We start from the raw sequence: 21,266 nt of genomic DNA, 5'->3' as shown, positions 1-21,266 counted from the left end.
GGAGAGAAAAAGTTAGAGTTAAAGTACATTTCCTGCAATTCCACACATTTTGCCATGGGGCATAGAATTTATTTTGCAATTTTAAAGCACATTTTCTGCAATTGTACACATTTTGCCATGGGGCATAGAATTTATTTTGCAATTTTAAAGCACATTTTCTGCAATTGTACACATTTTGCTATGGGGCGGAGAGAACATTTAGCAATTGTATAACTAATTATATGCAATTCTACGCATTTTGCCATGGAGCGGAGAAAAAGAAGTTGCAGTTTTACAGATAATTTCCTGTAATTCTACACGTTTTGCCGTACGGTGGAGCAAATTCTTTGACGTTTTAAAGATAATTTCCAGAAATTTGACACATTTTGCAATGACTTATGCCATGTTAATCTAATATTTGAATGAGAGTGACTGACAAAATCAATGGCCCTTCGTGCCTGGTCGGTAATTCAGCCATGATTACTACATTTACATTTTAGTCATTTAGCAGACGCTCTTATCCAGAGTGACTTTTAGCCGCAATTATGGTTAAGTGCCTTGCTCAAGGGCACATCGACAGATTTTCCTCAGAGTCGGCTCAGGGATTCAAACCACAACTGTCCGGTTACTGGCCCAACACTCTTAACCTCCAGGCTACCTGCTGCCACTACTACAAGTTTAAATAGCTGGCTAGACCTATTTACCTTTTTTTTAATGCTGACATGGCCTAATTGAGAGACTGACAGTGACTGGCATAACAAGAGAAAAACTGCTTATGCACAACCAAATTTCAAAATTGCACCCCGTGTATTCTGCTATTCTAATTCTCAACAGTTAGTTGAAACCCCTCAACCCCCTCTCAAATTGAGAACCCTAAGTTCCTAAACCCAGAGGACTTCCAGAACTGGAAACCGCTTTGTACTGTGGTATCCAGCAGTCACACCAGCATCTGCGGCTAAGCATCTTATCCTGTTATGTTAACATTCTCCTGAAGTGTTGTGGGTTGGGGCAGGGGGGGTGGGGGTGGTGTGGGTGTTGCTTGCCTGCCTGGTTTAAGTGCTGGCCTGAAATAGCTCAGCTGTACTTTGACCTTTTAGACAGGGACACCACAGATGGATAGTCCCAGGGAAGCATAATAGGAATGCCCTGAGCAGGGTCACGCCATGTCACAATATAGTAAACCCTGGGCTTTGTCACACCATAGGACGTATATAGCCAGATTACCTAGCTGATTGAACTGCCCCTACAGATGTAGGATCTTAAGTTGATCACTCTTTTGTTGCTGAGAATTTTTCTGCTAAGCAGGAAATAGAAACTTGTTGTGTATTTGAGTTTTAAAAAGCCTTCTAAAAGTTTAGAATTTCACTTTGACATTTCAGATTAGGTTTGTCCTAACAAAAAAGGCCAGACACTCAGAAAACATTTGCATTTGAATAATTTACATACAGAGCATACAGATACAGTTACTACGGTTTAGCCAGTTGTCTGAGCACTGTGACCACAGGCTCTATTTCTCATTCCATCACCCACACATCCCACTTCACCACCAGATACAACTACTTTCCTGTGCAGCCCAGCTCACAGGGGATATGAAGGATGATGGAAAGTGTATCTTGCCTTTACTCTCTTGGCCCACAGTTGACCTTTTTTCAAGCAGCACAGAAAAACTAAGTCTTATCAAATAATGTTCATGATAAGTAGGATGGATGTGGTAGTGTGTGGGGAGGAGGGAGTGTGTGTATGTTTGTACAGATGTGGGATTGTAATTTGATCACCCTGTTGCAGGAGAACTGTTGCAGGACATTTAAAATGTGTAGTCTATTTGAGAGTTAAAAATGCTTATGAAGTTTGTCGATTCCAATTTGAAATGTTTGACTCGATTGCCCTAATGAAAAATATATCAACCTCCACAAAAATGTCCATGAATTATAATCCATTTAATAATTTATATTTCCTGTTGCTGCAGGATTATTTTCCTGCGATAGCAAACTGGAACAAATTAAGATCCTACATTTGTATAGGTCTGTGGAGAAGCATGGAAAATGTCTGACCTGACCATGCTGCTGCTGCTAAGACGAAATTCGGGGGTCAATGCAACGTCATAATTGAGACGTGGTTTCTCCTTCTTCTGCTTTTTTTACTTACTACTGTATATTGTATTGATAGCAGACACTCTTTTTAAGATTAACTCATAACTAGTGTAGTGTACTACAAGGAACAATAAAATATCGAAATCACCAGCAAATAAACATCACAGGTCAGAAATGTGCCCTTTTGACACTATTCCACATCTAAATTCATAAAATGGTTAAATTGATGTAAAAACTATATTGTGATGCAGTAATAATCTACAAGAGTGCTGTAATAAACAGTCATTGAAGTCTGTGGAATGATGACACTCAAGTCGCTCTCAGTCTTCAACCGATTAGAGCTGTGGTGAACTGAAGTGCTTTTAGGAGCTGGGTTCTCTATTGTCATCCATGCATTACTAACCCAAGGCTATCTGTATGGAGTGGAGAGATGGAGAGTACAGAGGGCTGCATGCATCCCAAATGGCACCCTATTCCCTATTTTGTGCACGATATAGGGAATAGGGTGCCATTTGGGACCTGGGCACAGCCTCTTTTGATAAACGAAGCTGATTTAAAATGGGTTGTATACTACAGGCAAGGCTCAATCAGTGCATTTCTGTATACCCGGTGTAGCTCTTTTCTATTCCCATGGTCAAGTAAAATCACAGGAGGGTTTTAGATGCTGTAAAACCATCCTATTACTATTATGTACTAGCACACTCTCCTCACAGGTACAGTAGATGGCTCAAGTTTTCAGATTAAGATGTATGGGTGCGTGGACAGTATGTAAACAAAGATTATATCAAATCTGTTCATCATTTCATTTGTTCATTTGTTTGTTCATTCGTTTATTCATTTGTTTACTCATTCATTCATTTATCCATTCATTCATTCATTTACTCATTCATCTATCGCAGGTCCTAATGTTCATGTTACGTAATAGGTGGGTGTGTACCGTGCAATCTCAAAGTCAGGAAGAGGTTGCGGTAAAGTTGGCATACGTGACAGGCCCCGTCTGCCAAATCCTTTAGCTCTACTACTAAATCATGGTATTCCCCGCATCATTATCCTTAAGGATTCTAAACCCACCCAACTTTACATTTTGGCCCTGGCTTTCGGCTAAAGCCATCCAAGAAGTCTGACTGTAAATAGCAACCCACTAGGCATGGCCAGTAGTACCAGTACTACAGCAAAGTGCTATGACATGCTATTGAGTTTGGTTGCTTAGTTACTGCACTTTACATTGATCCATCACTTTCTTTTTCTTTGTTCTTCCCACCCAACGCGCACACACACACACACACACACACACACACACACACACACACACACACACACACACACACACACACACACACACACACACACACACACACACACACACACACACACACACACACACACACACACACACACACACAGTCCTTACATGACAAATGCCTTTCATTTTCCTCCTACAGCCAGGGAGAAACGCTCGTTTAGTCCCTAGAAACATTCACAGTGGACCTCATTTTGATTATTTTCTTTAATCCAGAAAGACACTTTGTCATCCGGGGGATTAAACGACAGTTATTCTTTTCATCCATAATTAGAAGAAAAAAATAAAGGATAGGAAAAAAATGTACATGGAACATGGAAATGAAGTAGAAATGAAGTAGACTGGTACAGTGTATAGCCTTGAAGAACATGACTCACCCTCACATTTTCTTTCTCTCTCTCAGTGTTCTCTCTCTCTCTCTCTCTATTCCCTTTTCTTTCTTCCAGGCTCCTGTGGCTCATCCCTTTCTTAACCTGGTTCTCTAGGCCTTTGTGTTTTTCTATTTTATATACGGACCATCTACAAAAGCTGAGGAATCTATAGAGATGTAGGATATTCATTTGAGCAACCTGTTGCAGGAGGTTGTAAATGTAGTGTATTTGAGGATTTTAAAGGCTTCTGACGTTTGTAATTTCCACGTAGAAATGCATTTTAGACTGGATTTTAACTCACGAAAAATGTCAGTCAATTACAATCCAATTAACAATTCAAATGTCCTGTTGCTGTAGGATTATGTTCCTGCTATAGTAAATGAAGATCCTATATCTGAACCTCCACTCATTCCCCATGGTTCTGACTGGCCCATTATTCCTCACTATCCACCTTCCTCTGCATCTCCCTGCATGCTTAAAGAGACCTAGGCCTCAGATTGATTGCAGACAGGAAAGGTGCTGTTTCTGAGGTTTCTCTCAGAATGTTGGCCCTCTATTTTTAGGACAGGTGTGGTTTCACGTCAATATCCCGACAGTGTTTCAACAGTGACAGTGTTCAGGAGAGGAACAGCTTGCTAGTTGTTTCAGTTGAAATGAGGTTAACACTTCTGATAAAGTGTAAATCCTTCATCTGCACTTGATTGAATTCTTTTGTTGGACTGCAGGTACTGTCCTAGCCAGTGCTTTCCTGAATCCCGACAGTAGGTTACTGACTACCCTAAAGGTTGCAATTATACTTTACATACAATATAAACGCAACATGCAACAATTTCAAAGATTTTACTGAGTTACAGTTCATATCATGAAATCAGTCAATTGCAATAAATTCATTAGGCCCTAATCTGTGCATTACCATGCTGAAACATGAGCTGATGGCAGCGGATGAATGGCATGACGATTGGCCTCAGGATCTCTTCACTGGATCTCTGTGCATTCAAATTGCCATCAATATAATGCAATTGTATTCATTGTCCTTAGCTTATGCCTGCCCATGCCATAACCCCATCTCCACCATGGGGCACTCTGTTCCCAACATTGACATCAGCAAATTGCTCGCTCACATGACGCCATACACAGGGTCTGCGTTTGTGAGGCCGATTGAACATACTGCCAAATTCCCAAAAACGACGTTGGAGGCGGCTTATGGTAGAGAAATTAACATTCAATTATATGGCAACAGCTCTGGTGGACATTCCTGCAGTCAGCATGCCAATTGCACGCTCCCTCAAAACATGAGACATATGTGGCTGTCACACTGATCTGTTTCACCTGTCTTGTGCTTGTCTCCACCCCTCACCAGGTATCTCCCATTTCTTCCCATCATCCCCTGTGTATTTATATCGGTGGTTCTGTTTGTCTGTTGCCAGTTCGTCTTGTCTCGTCAAGCCTACCAGCGGGTTTTTCTAGTCCCTGTTTTCTAGTCCTCCCGGTACCAACCTTTTCTGCCTGCCCTGCCCTGACCCTGAGCCCGCCTGCCATACCATTCTGCCTGCCCTGACCTCAAGCCTGCCTGCCATCCTGCCGTCCTGTACCCATCTGACTCTGACCTAGTTTACGAACTTCTGCCTGTCCTCGACCTGCCTCTTGCCTGCCCCTTATCTATTAATAAATATCAGAGACTCGAACCATCTGCCTCCTGTGTCTGCATTTGGGTCTCATCCTGTGCCATTATAGAATGAACTGGCCATGACTGACCCAGCAGACTCGGACCAGCTCCTCAACACTGTCTCCCTGCATGGAGCCACCATTGGGAGAAATTAGGAGATACTTCAGAACCTTATGGAAATACATACTTTGGCAGAATGCCATGACCAGGGTTTCAAATCATTACTGGAGCAATTCCGTGGACTATCTATCAGGCATCATGCCACAACGGAGACCTCCCGGACGCTCAGTAATCCCCCTACCAGTGGTGATTTTGTCCAGCCTACCCCGGCGATGGGCACCTACAGGAATGCAGGACGGAGAGGAGGTCTGTTCTCAGCCACACTCGCTCGTCCATGGCTGCTTTCTCGCCTCCGAAGAACCCCGGAAGTCCCCGACGCCTGCATTCCCGAGAGGATCCGAAGTCACCTGAGCCCCCTCGGGAATCATCGGGGACGGGCGACTCGTTTACTCCAGAGCCTATGCAACTGGGTAGATTGTCGCCTATGGAACAATTACGTAGGCTGAGCTCCAACAGTTGGCTGTATTGTGGTTCTACAGGGCATTACATATCCACCTGTCCAGTAAAAGACCAGGCTCATCAGTAGGTATGAGTATGCTGGTGGGCCATACTGGGAGTCTTCTAACTCCTATTACTTGTACCCCTTTCCATGTTATCCTGCTGTGGGGTGATTGGTCTAAATCTCTCCGGGTGATCATTGACTCTGGGACTGACGAGAGCTTCATGGACGCTACTCTAGTATCTGAGCTGGGTATCTCCATACAAATCCTCTCCATTCCGATGGACGTCAGAGCACTGGACGGACGCTCCATTGGCAGGGTCACTCACAGTACGGTTCCCACTAACATGCGAGTGTCGGGCAATCACAGTGAGTCCATACAGCTTCTACATATTGAATCTCCCCATGTTCCTGTCGTTTTGGGATTGTCATGGCTCCAGAGGCACAACCCCCTGATTGATTGGACCACTGGTTCTATCCTGGGTTGGAGCCTGTTTTTACACTCGGATTGCCTTAAAGTGGTGCAGCCTGCCCCGGGACGTCCTCCTGCGGGCTCTGGAAAAGCATTGGATATCTCTGCCGTTCCCGCGGAGTACCAGGACCTCCTGGAGGTTTTCAGCAAGGCTCACGCCAACTCCCTTCCTTTGCTTCGCCCCTATGATTGCGCCATTGACTTTCTCCCGGGCACCACACCGCCTTGTGGGCGGCTGTATCCCCTCTCTGGCCCTGAGACAAAGGCCATGGAGGAGTACACTAAGGACTCTCTGCCTGCTGGGAGCATTTGACCTTCTGCCTCCCCTGCTGGCACATGTTTCTTCTTTGTGGACAAGATGATATCACTTTGAAGAATCGTTACCCTCTACAACTCATCTCCTCGGCTTTCAAACCTCTCCAGGGGGCAACCTTCTTTTCTAAGTTGGACCTTCGGAATGCCTACCACCTAGTTCGGATACAGGAAGGAGACGAGTAGAAGACCGCCTTCAACCCAGCTAACGGACACTATGAGTACCTGGTCATGCCGTTTGGACTCACCAACGCCCCTGCAGTGTTCCAGGCCCTGGTCTGTGACATGCTGAATCGCTTTGTGTTTGTCTACCTCAATGACATCCTTGTTTGCTCCCATTCTGCTCAAGAGCATGTCCTCCATGTCCGTCAAGTCCTCCATCGCCTCCTGGAGAACCAGTTGTTTGGGAAAACTGAGAAGTGTGAATTCCATTCGCCCCACTATCTCTTTTCTGGGATATGTCATCACTGAAGGGAACGTTCAGATGGATCCTGACAAGGTGAAAGTGGTGGTGGATTGGCCCCAACACACCTTTAGAGTGCAGCTGCAACGTTTTCTGAGATTCACTCGTTTCTGGGATTTGCCATCTCTAAAATCCTTAGTCCCACTGTTCTGTTGCTTCCCTTCGTATACATCCCACGGTTCATGTGTCTAAGATTTGTCTCACAGCCCTTTGTCTCCTGTTTCCAGGCCCCACTCTCCCTCCCCGTCTCATCGATGGCCATCCGCCATACATGGTGAGACGCCTGGTGAGTGTTCGACCTCGGGGCAGGAGTTTCCAGTACCTGGTTGACTGGGAGGGTTATGGCCTGGAGGAGAGGTGCTGGGTCCCCACTAAGGACATCCTGGACCCGGCCCTCATCGCTGACTTTCACAGCCGGCATCCCGGTCAACCAGGTATGCGCCCAGGTAGGACGCCAGGTGGCGCCCCTAGAGCGGGTTACTGACACATCCTGATCTGTTTCACATGTCTTGTGCTTGTCCCCACCCCCCACCAGGTATCTCCCATTTCTTCCCATCATCCCCTGTGTATTTATATCGGTGGTTCTGTTTGTCTGTTGCCAGTTCGTCTTGTCTCGTCAAGCCTACCAGCATGTTTTTCTAGTTCCTGTTTTCTAGTCCTCCCGGTTCCGACCTTTTCTGCCTGCCCTGACCTCGAGCCTGCCTGCCATACCATTCTGCCTGCCCTGACCTCGAGCCTGCCTGCCATCCTGTACCCACCTGACTTTGACCTGGTTTACGAACTTCTGCCTGTCCCCGACCTGCCTCTTGCCTGCTCCTTGTCTATTAATAAATATCAGCAACTCGAACCAACTTCCTCCTTTGTCTGCATTTGGGTCTTGTCCTGTGTCGTTATAGTGGCATTGTGTTGTGCGACAAAACGGCTAATTTTACAGTGGCCATTTATTTTCCCCAGCACAAAGTGCACTTGTGTAATGATCATGCTGTTTAATCAGCTTCTTGAAATGCCACACCTGTCAGGTGGATGAATTATCTTGGCAAAGGAGAAATGCTCACTAACAGGGATGTAAACAAATTTGTGAGATTTGTTTTTAGAGAAATAAGCTTTTTGTGTGTTTGGAAAATTTATGGGATCTTTCATTTCAGCACATGAAACATGGGACCAACATTTTACATGTTGCATTTATATTTCTGTTCAGTGTAGAATGTACATAGTAAATGTCTGATGATTGGAAATTTGATAGTAACAATGCTTTTGTTAGTTAATTTAAAAAGAAAATTAGATACGTTTGTACTTCAAATGATAACTCTCTGTCATGAGTAGTGTAAAAAGTGGGTTTCTGGCTGTAACAGATCGCCAAAATATTCATCTTCATATTTTGATTAATAGTTCATATTTGACATGCCCTACCTTGTTACAATAAACTATAGCTGACCTGACCTGAACTTTGTATCACTGTTCGATCCAGACTGTTCTATTGATACAGCTTATTAAGAGATCCTAAATGTTGGCAGGCCTTTGTGTTCTATCTTGAGTCAGTGTTTCAGGAGAGGAGCCAATGCAACTCCTTATGGATGTCATGAGTCTTTAGGGCTTAGCCCCAGCTTTAGAGTGAGCTCCACACTGGACCCTCCTGTAATCCTCTAGGTAAGAGGGATGATGTCCTAAGGGTGGAAAATCGACACAGAGAGCTGACAAGAGAAATCATTCGCTTTTAGATTAATCGGGAAATGATTTGATTACAGATCACCAATTTGAGCAAAAAACTAGTAGGCTGCAATCTGAAGCTGGTGTTGGTGTGTTTGTGTGTGTCTGCCTGTCTGTCTGCCTATCCGTCTGCCCATTTGTCTGTCTGTCTGTCTGCGTATGCATCCTTGTCTTTCTGTATGTCACGATGCCTGATGACCCTCTCTGCTGTGGCAGAGGCGTAATTTGGACCAGACCTTGGGGGTCAGTGTTAGCTGACACTCTCAGCTCCAATCAGCCACTGTGGCTATGTGATTAACAAGCTGTGTTGCTTTGCAAACATGTGCTCAACCACAGCTCAATCTAAGCCTGAAGCCCCCAGAGGGGCAAAGCTGGCAGGGTCCCTTACTCTGGTCTATACTGTACAGCTTCCGGGGGATTGTCCTACTATGGTAAAGGAAAAGAGATTGGGTATAGCCATGTTGTCTCTTAAGCTCTGTTCTTAGAGAGAAAACCATTCACCACATAATCCACAAACGCAATGGGTGCCTAGCTGTACTTAACACAGCAGGATCAGAAGCAACTTTTTGGCACTGAGACTTTGCATTTGCTAAATAAATCAACTAGGACACCAAACCACGATGTAGTTTCACTTAGAGTAGGATATGAGGAACCTTGTGTCCTGGACATAAGTAACAAACTGTTCCGTTCCTTTCCCAGCATGCATTTCATGCGTACACGACATAGGCCTCCGATTGTGTTGCCAGAAGAACGTGTAGTCCTAGTAATAGCTTCATCCTAGTTTCGCTTGACTCAACATCTGAGCTTCAACTATGACTTTGGTCTGAGACTTGCTAGTTCCTGATATGTGCCCTGGCCTGTATAATATCTCATTAGCGTCCTCACAGTGTCCTGTTTCTTTCTTTCAGATGCCTATCCAGTCTCTGAGGTGGTGTACCTCTGGCAAACCGGTGCTGCCAAGTCTGTAGTGGTGGCAGAAGACGGATCCCGTCTCAACCAGTACCACCTGATCGGCCAGACTGCAGGCTCTGAGGACATCTACACCAGTCGAGGTGAGGTATATACTCAAAAACCTTTCCCAGCTCTCTTCCAATATCCACACTAGCATACCTTAGAATTAAGCAATGTATTACGGCATGCATTCTAATTGGTATGCACATATGGATGTTGGAATGGAATGTAGCCTGAGACACTTTGATTTAGAATTGTAGGACCCCTTTAGGTATCAAATAATATATATATATATATATATATATATATATATATATATATATATATATATATATATATATAAGACCGGGATGTCTCATGGTCTGACAAACACCCATGTAGCTCAGCCACCTTCCACCGCATGTGCGGAAGGCTATCATAAGCGGACGCTATGGATTAAGACACAGCCCATGCAAATATCTCTATCTTAAACTGACCGATTTTCATGGGGATTTTGTTATTATGCTCTTAACGATTACGTTGGGGAAATTCATATTTTGGGGAAAGTATCCTATTCCTTTCAAATGTCATTTTTAGTCTGACTTCTCCAAACTCCACTGTACTTCACTGTAGGCTAGAGGGGGGAAAGGAAATATTTTGGAGAAGGAGCAAGAGCAGGTAGGGAAGTAGCCAGCTGTCACTTAGGCTACACATGGACTCACTTATTCCTGTCCTGAGCTCCCTGGGAGTCAAGGGTTAATCCCGTGTTGACTGTCCCATCAGGCTTTTGCATAAGAGGACGACATCACAGCGCCCGCAGGGATTGGACATCCCAGGCTCCCGGGCAAAGACACGTGGGACTGAAAGGCTTAATACCCTTATGTAAAGCGGAACTGTAATGCACTTCGGCTGCTGTCTGCAGAATGGCTATTAAAAGTGTGGATTTCCCTGGTATTGTGCGTCGAATGGCAGAAACCATCCAGCGCCGTGAAAGTCATCATCACGGCCGTTTAACTCCTTGGCCATGAAAGGAAAGGAGAGGCAGGACAGTCCCTCCATGGCAATCTCCCTTGATCATGGATAAGACCTAAAAACCCTCCCTGCCTGTTAAGTAGGCAGCGGGATCCTATAAGCTTCCCTGCAGGGCCACTGATAAGTGTAAACTATAGTCCATTTGTGGACTGACCCCGAACTTCAGTAGGCCCGCTAGCTAAAAGTGTGTTTCTGTGGATCTCCTTTCCTCCACCGGCTCCTCTCTGCTTGCCAGCAGTGACAAATGGGAGCTGCGGAGGTCAGGCGGTGGCTGTAGGCCGTCTGTCTGGCCCAGGGCCAAGTCTGTAGAGTTCACTGTCCCCGATGGGAATCCGGTGGGTCAGTTCTGTTGCGGTTCTTGAATTAGCATGTGCCTAATCTTAGCTACAATCCCTCTATGGCTAAATCAAGACGAGATTAGCAACAGCTCGGTTTAGGGACATGACATCCTATACCCCCTCACAGTACATTTACAGCAAACCACACTGAAAATAAATACCGTAAAATGATATAGTACACTGTTTGGTAAAAGAAGGAAATATAGTTTATCCTGCAAAATGGAGTCCCTTAGTTGGGTTTAGAACAGTGTGCCTTTATGCAATGTCTCCTTTGGACATATCCCAAAACCCAGCCCATTCCACTTTTCTTTCTTTATATCTGCATATTTACATGTAAATGACATTTTCTTAAGTTTTTCACAAACTTTCTGCGACCACCGTTGCCTTAGTACTCACCAGTTGACCAACATGGCTGCGTTATTGTCTGCAATGAATGGAAGTTCCCCATAAACGCTCCAAAACCCTTGCAGTAAAATCCACCAAAGGTACATGTTCATTCCTCTATGAGTCTCATCGGGCTCCATGCATCAACAGCAAACAGTCCGGATGGTCGGTCGGTCAGTCGGTCGCTCGGGGCGGAGAGAGGCTGGGAGTCATGGGTGTCTCCCCGGTGGGCCGAGAAGACGCCGGCTAGCTGGGGCTTCTGGGACTGGAGACATGATGGTCCCTGCGTTGGCCCTACGTCCGTTTGGCTCACAGAATCACAAACTTCCCATGGGGCACCAGGTCAGCCCCCCTCCATCACACCCCTGGGAGAATTGTTATTAACTAGGAGCTAAGGTCTGTAGATATCTGTCCGTCAGTCGCTGGAGATTTGGTAGCGTCGCGTCCTTGTCGAGTGCGCGAGGCCAGAGCACAGCAGAGCAGAGCCGAGCTGAGTGAGTGGGCAGGACTGAGCTAGCGTTTTCCCTGATGGCAGGTTGCAGATTGTGACAGGGGATTAGTGAGATACAAAAATCGGATTTTGCCTGGAGAACGCAGCAGTCATCAGTGGATTTTCTATAGTTTATCAGGCGCCGGCTGTGGGAAGCTAGAAAGGATTTTTTTAAAGCTTCAAACGCAATCTTCAGTTGGTTAACAAGATATCATGTTTTTTTTTTCTCTCCGCTTTTTTACCACAACACATTTACCTCACACAGCAACTGTCACATTATTGAGTGTAACATACATATTTTAGCGAAGCCATTTTATATCATATTTTATTCATCTGCATAATTGTTTTCTTAGATAATTATATTTGTTGGCGATTGTTGCATCCTTGTCGTGTTTTTTTAAATATATATATATATATAATTTATTTAAAAAAAATACAAAAATGCATATTATTATAAAGTTCGATATAATTATCAAATATATAATACAATTAGATAAAAATGCAGGATGACTTTGCGATTCACTCTCTCTTTCTACTGTATATCTCTATCATTGTCACCACTGCAATTATTCATTTATCTTTGTCCCATTGTCCTCTAAACCAACAGGACAGTACACCGTCATGATGTGTCACTTCTACCTGAAGAGGAAGATTGGTTACTTTGTCATTCAGACCTACATGCCCTGCTTCATGACTGTGATCCTGTCCCAGGTGTCCTTCTGGCTCAACCGTGAATCTGTACCAGCCAGGACCGTCTTTGGTTAGTATGACCGCACCTCGACCACTTGAATCAACTCGAACTAAAAGTGTACTTTCAACTCAAAATGGACACTATGTGTTACCCCGTCACCCAACACATACACTCATCACAATTTTCATGAATGAATGTTAGATTTTTTTATTTATACCTTTAGTTAGCCAGATAAGTCATCGAGAACACATTATCTTTCACAATAACGACCTGGTTAAACTACAATTATCTATATCATCCATGATGATGCCAATTTGAAATAGATTTTCAGGCAATTCTAGACATAACAGGTGATGACCACCTTTCTCTTGTCCCTAGAAAACCCCTGAATGTCTACAGTAGGGTTCCCCAACTGGCAGGGTGATTTTGTTTGGCCCCCCAAGTTCTGAGCAAAAATAAATACATCGTTTTTTAGACTTATTTTATTTATTGTTGGACATAAAATACTGTAAACACACCAGCAAATCAGCTCTAAGTGAATTTAATTTTGAAAATCTATTCCAAAATATTCCCACCCATAATAGAGAGATACACTACATGCTCATTGAACATCTCATTCCAAAATCATGGGCATTAATATGGAGTTGGTCCCTCCTTTGCTGCTATAACAGCCTCCACTTTTCTGGGAACATTGCTATAGGGACTTGATTCCATTCAGCCACCTGAGCATTATTGAGGCCGGGCACTGATGTTGGCCGATTAGGCCTGGCTCATAGTCGGCGTTCCAATTCATCCCAAAGGTGTTCGATGGGGATGAGGTCAGGGCACTGTGTAGGCAACTCAATTTCTTCCACTCCAATCTCGACAAACCAAACCAAACCATGGACCTCGCTTTATGCACGGGGGGCATTGAAACAGGACTGTTGCCACAAAGTTGGAAGCACAGAAACGTCTAGAATGTCATTGTATGCTGTAGCGTTAAGATTTCCCTTCACTGTAACTAAGGTGCCTAGCCCGAACCATGGAAAACAGCCCTAGACCATTATTCTTCCTCCACCAAACTTTACAGTTGACACTATGCATTCGGGCAGGTAGCGTTCTCCTGGCCTCCACCAAACCCAGATTCGTCCGTCGGACTGCCAGATGTTGAAGCATGATTCATCACTACAGAGAACGTGTTTCCACTGCTCCAGAGTAGGCGTGAAGCTTTACACCAGTCCAGCTGATGCTTGGCATTGCGCATGGTGATCTGAGGCTTGTGTGCGGCTGCTCGGCCATGGAAACCCATTTCATGAAGCTCCCGATGAACAGTTCTTGTGCTGACGTTGTTTCCAGAAGCAGTTTGGAACTCTGTAGTGAGTGTTGCAACCTAGGACGCGCTACGTGCTTCGGTGGTCCCGTTCTGTGAGCTTGTGCGGCCTACCGTACCACTTCGCGGCTGAGCTGTTGTATGACGGTGCCACATTGAAAGTCACTGAGCTCTTCAGTAAGGCCATTCTATTGCCAATGTTTGTCTATGGAGATTGCATGGCTATGTGCTCGATTTTATACTCCTTTCAGCAATGGGTGTGGCTGAAATAGCCGAATCCACTCATTTGAAGGGGTGTCCACATACTGTTGTATATAGTGTATACTGTATGTTATCGAATACAAATGTAAGCAAGGTTTGAAATGATTATGTTTTAATTAAGTATTATACTTGTTTGGTCTTCTTGCGATCAATTTGCAGTCTACAAATGATTTGTAATTATGTTCCGGCCCCCTGACCATCCGCTCAATAACAAATCGGCCCGTGGCTGAATCTAGTTGATGATCCCAAAATGTCTACAGCTTCCACACGTCACTACAGATGATGTTAACCACTTTATTCCCATATACTAAAGAATATATTACAACCTGTTGCTCACTCATCATACAGGGGTAGTGTTAATTAGGCAGAGAATGGAAGAAAATGGACTGAAACAGGGAGGGAATACCTGGCCTTGCCTAATTAGAAACTCTTATTTTATTTTTTCTGTTGCAAAACGTTTGAAACCCTTTTCCCACTGTGTGCCCTAATGAACATCACGTGTCTGTTTTTCTACCAGGTGTCACTACAGTGCTGACTATGACTACTCTCAGTATCAGCGCTCGCAACTCGCTGCCTAAGGTGGCCTACGCCACAGCCATGGATTGGTTCATCGCTGTGTGCTATGCGTTCGTCTTCTCCGCACTTATCGAGTTTGCCACCGTCAACTATTTCACCAAGAGGAGCTGGGCGTGGGATGGCAAGAAGGCCATGGAGGCTCAGCACCCAAAGGTGAGTCCAGGTATCCCACTCTCCATTTAGAAAACTGTCTATGAAACACTATTGAAAAGCGAGAGCTATGGTCGTGTTTTTGGGACGACGTAATTTGGGACGACGTAATGGACGTTGATGCTCTACATGCATAATAATTACTGACAGAAATCGTCAAGTTAAAATAAAAAAAACACGTTTTATGTAGCCCCGGTTTGTGAGGGTCTACATGTAACACGGACTATTTGTATCCATCCAACACAAATAGTACCGTATTAAATATTAAATGATACATTTTAAATGTTTTATCTCAACAGAAAAGGGACCCTATGGTGCTTTCTAAGAAGCCCAACAACGTCTGTACAGCAGGAGTGAACTACACCCCCAACATCACTAAGGATATCTCTATCTCCACCATCTCCAACAGCACCTCCATACAACTAAGATCGTCTGAAACAGAAGTCCTGGACCCCAAGAAAACCTACAACAGCGTGAGCAAAATCGACAAAATGTCCCGGATAGTTTTCCCTGTCCTATTTGGAACCTTTAACCTTGTGTACTGGGCTACTTACCTCAACAGAGAACCGGTCATCAAAGGAGTCAACATATTGGCTCCAACATAGTGTCTTTGTCAAACACACGACCCTACCTTCAACCATATTGGCCTACAAGCTGCTGAAGAAAATTCTACTGTGTCACAAAGGATGGGAGATGTCATGGGTTCTGTCTTTCTCATACTGTCATTTGCATGAAGCTTTTAGAGAGATACTCTAACCATGTTTGCCTTAATATTCCCTCTTTATACCTACTGTACATTGCTTTAATTCAACAATGACATTTTGAAAGTGAAAATCAATGACATTTTGAAAGTGAAACTCGACAAGGACATTTTGAAATGCTGCAGTGTGGACATTTGTCCTGGCCTCAAATTAATTGAAAACGGTCAATGGCATTTATGTTGTTGTTTATAACCCTGTCATCTTGAAGAATAAGAGACTGAGAAACACATGCTGTGTTAGTAATATGAAGTAAGATAGCGGAAGCTAGGATGGTAAGGAAAGTGGCGAATAATGATTTTCAGTGTCATTTCCAGTCAATTTGTAAAGTTTGTATAATACTGCGGACAAATCTCTCTTATCTCTATTGGATACATATGTTGTTATACTTTTGTCATTTTTGCCCATCTCACATGTACTGTTTGTACAATTTAAAATGTTACTATTTCTTACCTCTATCTATATAATGTACAGATTAATAATTTTTTGACAAACTTGGCTCTAACTGTGGAGACAGAGGCCAAATAAGCTAGCAAGATACAACGCTGTGATGTAATTGAGGATACAGTCTAATCAACCTAGGTGAAAGTGCACAGTGGGAAAATTCTAATCATTACCAAGTTATAAAATGGTTGGTTGATAAGGTCTGACATTTTCAATTGCAATGAAAGCGTTTTCCCTCAGCTAGAGGGAGTGGATGCCGACTTAGAAGTGTTGAGCTGCCCTTTGTTGTGAAAGGTTGAACTCATATACTGTAAAAGGATCCGTTTTCAGGGTCGTGTTCCTTGGGCATCAAATGGGGAAAAACGGACTGAAACAGGGATGGACTTCCTGCATTTGTTCAATAAGAAACACTTGTTTCATTTACCGTTTCAAAACATTTTGCCATAGTTTGCCCTACTGAACACAGCCCTTCTACACTGCTGTCCTATCCTCATTGTGTCATGACTAGATTGGCCCCAGTCCCTGAAGTCCGCTAGGATTTAATTAGCCTGGGATAATGAGCTTGTACCTGTTAAACACTCTATCTGATATGGCCCCTGGAGAGAGAACCAACCACATGGGACTGACCACCCACCCTCACCCCAGGCCCAGAGCGCTTTGTTCAGGGTACGGAAAGGAGAGCATGTGGGTAGGGCTCTGGGGCATGGTGCCTCTGTGGTAACACCTACTTTCTTGTTACAGACTCAAGAGATCGAGATACGGTATCTTTTTTTTAAAGAGAGAAAGAAGAATAATGGATAAAACATGAAATAATACGTTTGTGCTTCAAGGCCACCGTACTGGAGAGAAAAAAGAATCCCCACTTCAGTAAAAGATGGAGATACAGCCTATATGAAACAAGCTGTTCCTGAGAATCATATAAACTCGTTGACACAGCATGTACAGAGAGAAAATAATGGATAATTATGGATATGATGATGGATAATATTAGTGACTGATGGATACTTTAAATGTCACTGACTTTACAGTTCTCATTAAAGTATCATGTTGTAGATAACACAATAACTGTACATGCATTATTATTAATTATTTTATATTCAAATCTCCTAGGCAACAAAGACATTCTTCATGTATATAGAGACAGTGACTAAAATACCTCTTTATTTGTATGTCTCTATGTGACATCTTGTGTTAAAGGAATAATCCACAAAAAAACGTGTATGTCATTTTTTCATTAGTCCACATTTGATACAGTTCCAAAATTGTTTTGCATGTCAGCAATCATGTTTTCAAGATAAAGGACTTTCACAAAGTAAATTGCCACATCATTAAATGCTGTCATTCCATTGCAAATCAAACCTATTTAATTTAATGTCAGATACAGTATATGAATTAGTTATGTGTACTATTCTCCTTGTACTGGTGTCAATATGTACATACTTTGAAAAAAAATTTTGGGCACTTGACAATGAAGCATCTCTCTGAAAAGAAATCCACCAATCAGACGTAAAGTACATCTTAAAGGGGACAAATGGAACATGACCCCATGGAGGTGTCATGTATGAGCTATCCCGTGTCACTAATAGCAACTAGCAAAGGATAGGAGAGGAGGGGACTGCGCTGATGACTCGATGGATTACAGAAATACTGGCCCATGAGGTCCTGTTGTGTAGGGAGAGAGAGGACTGATTCCATCCCATCAGTCACTGTGGCAGCCACATCTGCCATACATCTGTTTGTCAAGGCTTTAGTTCCGCTTAAGTTGCTTTTCCATTCAGGAGCCCTGTGTGTTTCCCTCCAATTTAAGCCCTAACTGATGACAAATGGTGGTGCTCCTATGCAGTGGACAGCTGGGGTGCGTGTCAGCAGGCAGGGAGAAATGTAAAATTGCAATGCTACGCTGAGACAAAGACACATGATAGCTCATCGCTATGAGGTTGTAGCTTAGCATAGTGCATACACTACCACCCAAAAGTGTCAATAAATGTATGTACATTATTTGATTAAATTAGTACACTGAAATCACTTTTTACCCTATTATTATATTCTGTTTTCAGGGGAGAAATGATCAAGTAGAATGGATGGTTTTCAGTCACAGTAGCCTATATCCTCTGTGTATGCATGTTGCATGTAGATATGCTATACAGTAGCCTATATCAGTACCCTACAGTAAAGCCACATAATCCATCTATTTGAATCAAACCTGTGAGAAAGCAGGGGTACTGGTCTACTGGTTGGAGGATTTGGATGAATACATCCTGATACAGATGTATTTATATGTCATGAACATCTTTCAAAATGCATTAGCTGGACATAACGGTAGAGACGGGCGCATGTTTTTTTTAACCTTTATTTAACTAGGCTAGTCAGTTAAGAATAAATTCTTATTTTCAATGACGGCCTAGGAACAGTGAGTTAACTGCCTTGTTCAGGGGCAGAACAGACAGATTTGTGTCTTGTCAGCTCAGGGATTCGATCTTGCAACCTTTCGGTTACTAGTCCAACGCTCTAACCACTAGGCTACCTGCTGCCCTGCTTCTAATTGGTGTGGGATTATAATATGTGTAACCGATGTGAAATGGCTAGCTAGTTAGCTGTGGTGCGCGCTAATAGCGTTTCAATCGGTGACGTCACTCGCTTTGAGACCTTGAAGTAGTGGTTCCGCTTGCTCTGCAAGGGACGCGGCCTTTGTGGAGCGATGGGTAACGATGCTTCGTGGGTGTCAGTTGTTGATGTGTGCAGAGGATCCCCGGGTCGGGGCGAGGGGACGGACGTAAAGTTATACTGTTACATTGATGCTGTTGACCCGGATAACTGGTTGCTGCGGAAAAGGAGGAGGTCGAAAGGGGGGAGAATGTAACCGATGTGAAATGGCTAGCTAGTTAGCGGTGGTGCGCGCTAATAGCATTTCAATCGGTGACGTCACTCGCTTTGAGACCTTGAAGTAGTGGTTCCCCTTGCTCTGCCCTAACCCTAATCTTAACCCTTTAACCTAACCCCTAAGCTTAACCCTAACTAACGTTAGCCGACTTGCTACCTAGCAAGAATTCGTAACATATCGTACGTTTTACAAATCCGTAAATATTGTACATTTGTAAACTCGTAACATAAAATAAGAATTGTAATTTGTAACATGGACATTCACAAATGTGGACATTCACAAATTAATACATACCATACAAAACGTAAAATATCATACCAAAAATAGTAAATGAGATTTACGTACAGAATAATGCGAAATGCTCTGAGACCAGGTTGGACAGACACATATAGTAGCCCTAAATTGCAGTACCGCCGCCAGCCGCAGGGAGGTGGTCTGGCTTCTCAGTGCAAACTTCCTCACGTTTTGTTGATTATTTTTACAGGTTTAATCGAAAGTAGGCTACTAAAACGAACACTACCAACACGAATGTGGCCAATAGCATTATGTGTCAGGGTTTAGCCTGCGATAGTTAACTGTAAATTGTTCGTGTATCCTATAAACAGGGAGAGCACGACTTTGGTTGGGAAAGCATTGTAGGGAACCAGCCTTTTCTCAGAAAGGGAGCAACTTTGAGAGGATATGGTGCCATTTTCCATGGCTTTCTGCTTGAAATGTATCAAGTGATTATTTATCTTAAAGTTAAAGCGTGTTATAGCAATATTGATAATGATATGTGATCTAAGGAGCTACAATTTGTAATGAAAAACACTTGAAAGTGAATAGGCTAGTCAAAGTTAAAATGTTGCTTGCATACTTTCATGTTTTTTTAAGGCTTTTTACGAGTCTCGTTCTGTAGGTAGACGCCCTACTGTATCGTGTGAACGATAACGTCATCATGTCGGTGCATAAACTGGTTACTGTAATTGAATGGAACGGAAGGAGGTGGGGTGCTGCTGTTTAAGACATTGATCATTGACGTTGCAAAGAAGGACCGGAGCGGCTCAAACAATCTCGGCGACCTCCGAACGCGGATGAATTCAACCTAATCCATGGTCGATCATCAGGAGATTTGATGGATTTCCTATAGGAAACTATACACTGGGTGAATAGTTCCAGTTTATATATACCGCTCCTTCTCCTCCCTGGCTCCCTCTACTCACCGCTCTAACATCGCAGAAGTCTCCACCGTCTTCATCATAAGTCATTTTCATGAACAATGACAACCAAGTTGCTGGTGTCTTTCTTACTTCTGTCAGTCCAACGGGTGCGGTAAGTCTCGTGACTGTTATGATAATAGGTGTTGTTTTTACATAGTCGAAATGTGAATTGTGGTCAAATGAATTAATTCAATTAGAGCCTATTATGTGCTGTGTATGTCACGCGCGTCTTTGATTGGCAACAACACCGACGCGCTTGCAGAGTATTAATTGAACTTCATATTCATTGTTTGGCCAAATAGCTATTTATACTTACCATTTGCATTATTAATTGTCGAACGTGTTTGTATATTAATAGCCTATTCTATCACAAAATAAATAGGTAGCCTAAGTAGTTAAATTCTGTAGGTAGCCTAGTTTAAATACGGTATGTAAAACCGGGAACGTCCGTAATAATTGGTTTTGTGTTGAGATGTGTTTGATTTTGGATTATAATTTTTTCTGTTCAATAAATTACTTCTTGTACGATTTCAGTTTAAAGTTTGGTTTCATCTGCACTTGTTATGCACTGAATTCAAAAACCTAGGCCTGTAAGACTAAGACTGATCAACTTTTAATGCATGAATTATAATCTAATGTCTGTGATATTGAGATTATTTTGTAATTAATTAAACGAACTTCTTTTTTATATGATATTTAGTTCCGACCCAGACCCAAGGGACTACGATGGGGACTATGAGGACACTACTGTCAGTCAGATGCTGGCTCCCAAAAACCACCAGGCAGAGGCCACGCTCATATTAAATAACTTACTTAAGGACTACGACAAGACACTACGCCCTGATATTGGAGGTGAGTTACATTTCTGTATTTTTTACTGCGGCTATTACAAAAACTTTCAATG

The 21,266-nt window shown here is 43.3% G+C and overlaps 2 protein-coding genes across 4 annotated transcripts in view; both read left to right on the top strand.

Annotated features, from left to right (window-relative positions):
* The window catches only part of LOC139532242 (gamma-aminobutyric acid receptor subunit alpha-5-like), a 30,077-nt gene extending 11,770 nt beyond the window's left edge, over nt 1–18,307 (top strand). Inside the window, exons 7-11 of one of the 2 annotated variants that reach the window (XM_071329617.1) lie at nt 7,440–7,646; nt 9,828–9,971; nt 12,701–12,853; nt 14,872–15,083; nt 15,380–18,307. In XM_071329617.1, coding sequence (XP_071185718.1) covers nt 7,440–7,646; nt 9,828–9,971; nt 12,701–12,853; nt 14,872–15,083; nt 15,380–15,685 — 1,022 coding nt within the window. In that variant the 3' untranslated portion in view covers nt 15,686–18,307. The remainder of the gene's footprint in view (nt 1–7,439; nt 7,647–9,827; nt 9,972–12,700; nt 12,854–14,871; nt 15,084–15,379) is intronic. The other variant, XM_071329618.1, reaches the window with a different exon arrangement.
* Nucleotides 18,308–19,648: 1,341 nt separating this feature from the next.
* The window catches only part of LOC139532235 (gamma-aminobutyric acid receptor subunit gamma-3-like), a 40,805-nt gene continuing 39,187 nt past the window's right edge, over nt 19,649–21,266 (top strand). The window contains exons 1-2 of one of the 2 annotated variants that reach the window (XM_071329608.1): nt 19,649–20,474; nt 21,063–21,214. In XM_071329608.1, the coding sequence (XP_071185709.1) occupies nt 20,422–20,474; nt 21,063–21,214 (205 nt within the window). In that variant the 5' untranslated portion in view covers nt 19,649–20,421. The remainder of the gene's footprint in view (nt 20,475–21,062; nt 21,215–21,266) is intronic. The other variant, XM_071329609.1, reaches the window with a different exon arrangement.

Source organism: Salvelinus alpinus, chromosome 10 (assembly GCF_045679555.1).
Source record: "Salvelinus alpinus chromosome 10, SLU_Salpinus.1, whole genome shotgun sequence".
In the NCBI taxonomy this organism is placed as follows: Eukaryota; Metazoa; Chordata; class Actinopteri; order Salmoniformes; family Salmonidae; genus Salvelinus; species Salvelinus alpinus.
The sequence above is the reverse complement of the archived record's forward strand: the minus strand, read 5'-3'. Positions and strand labels throughout refer to the sequence as shown.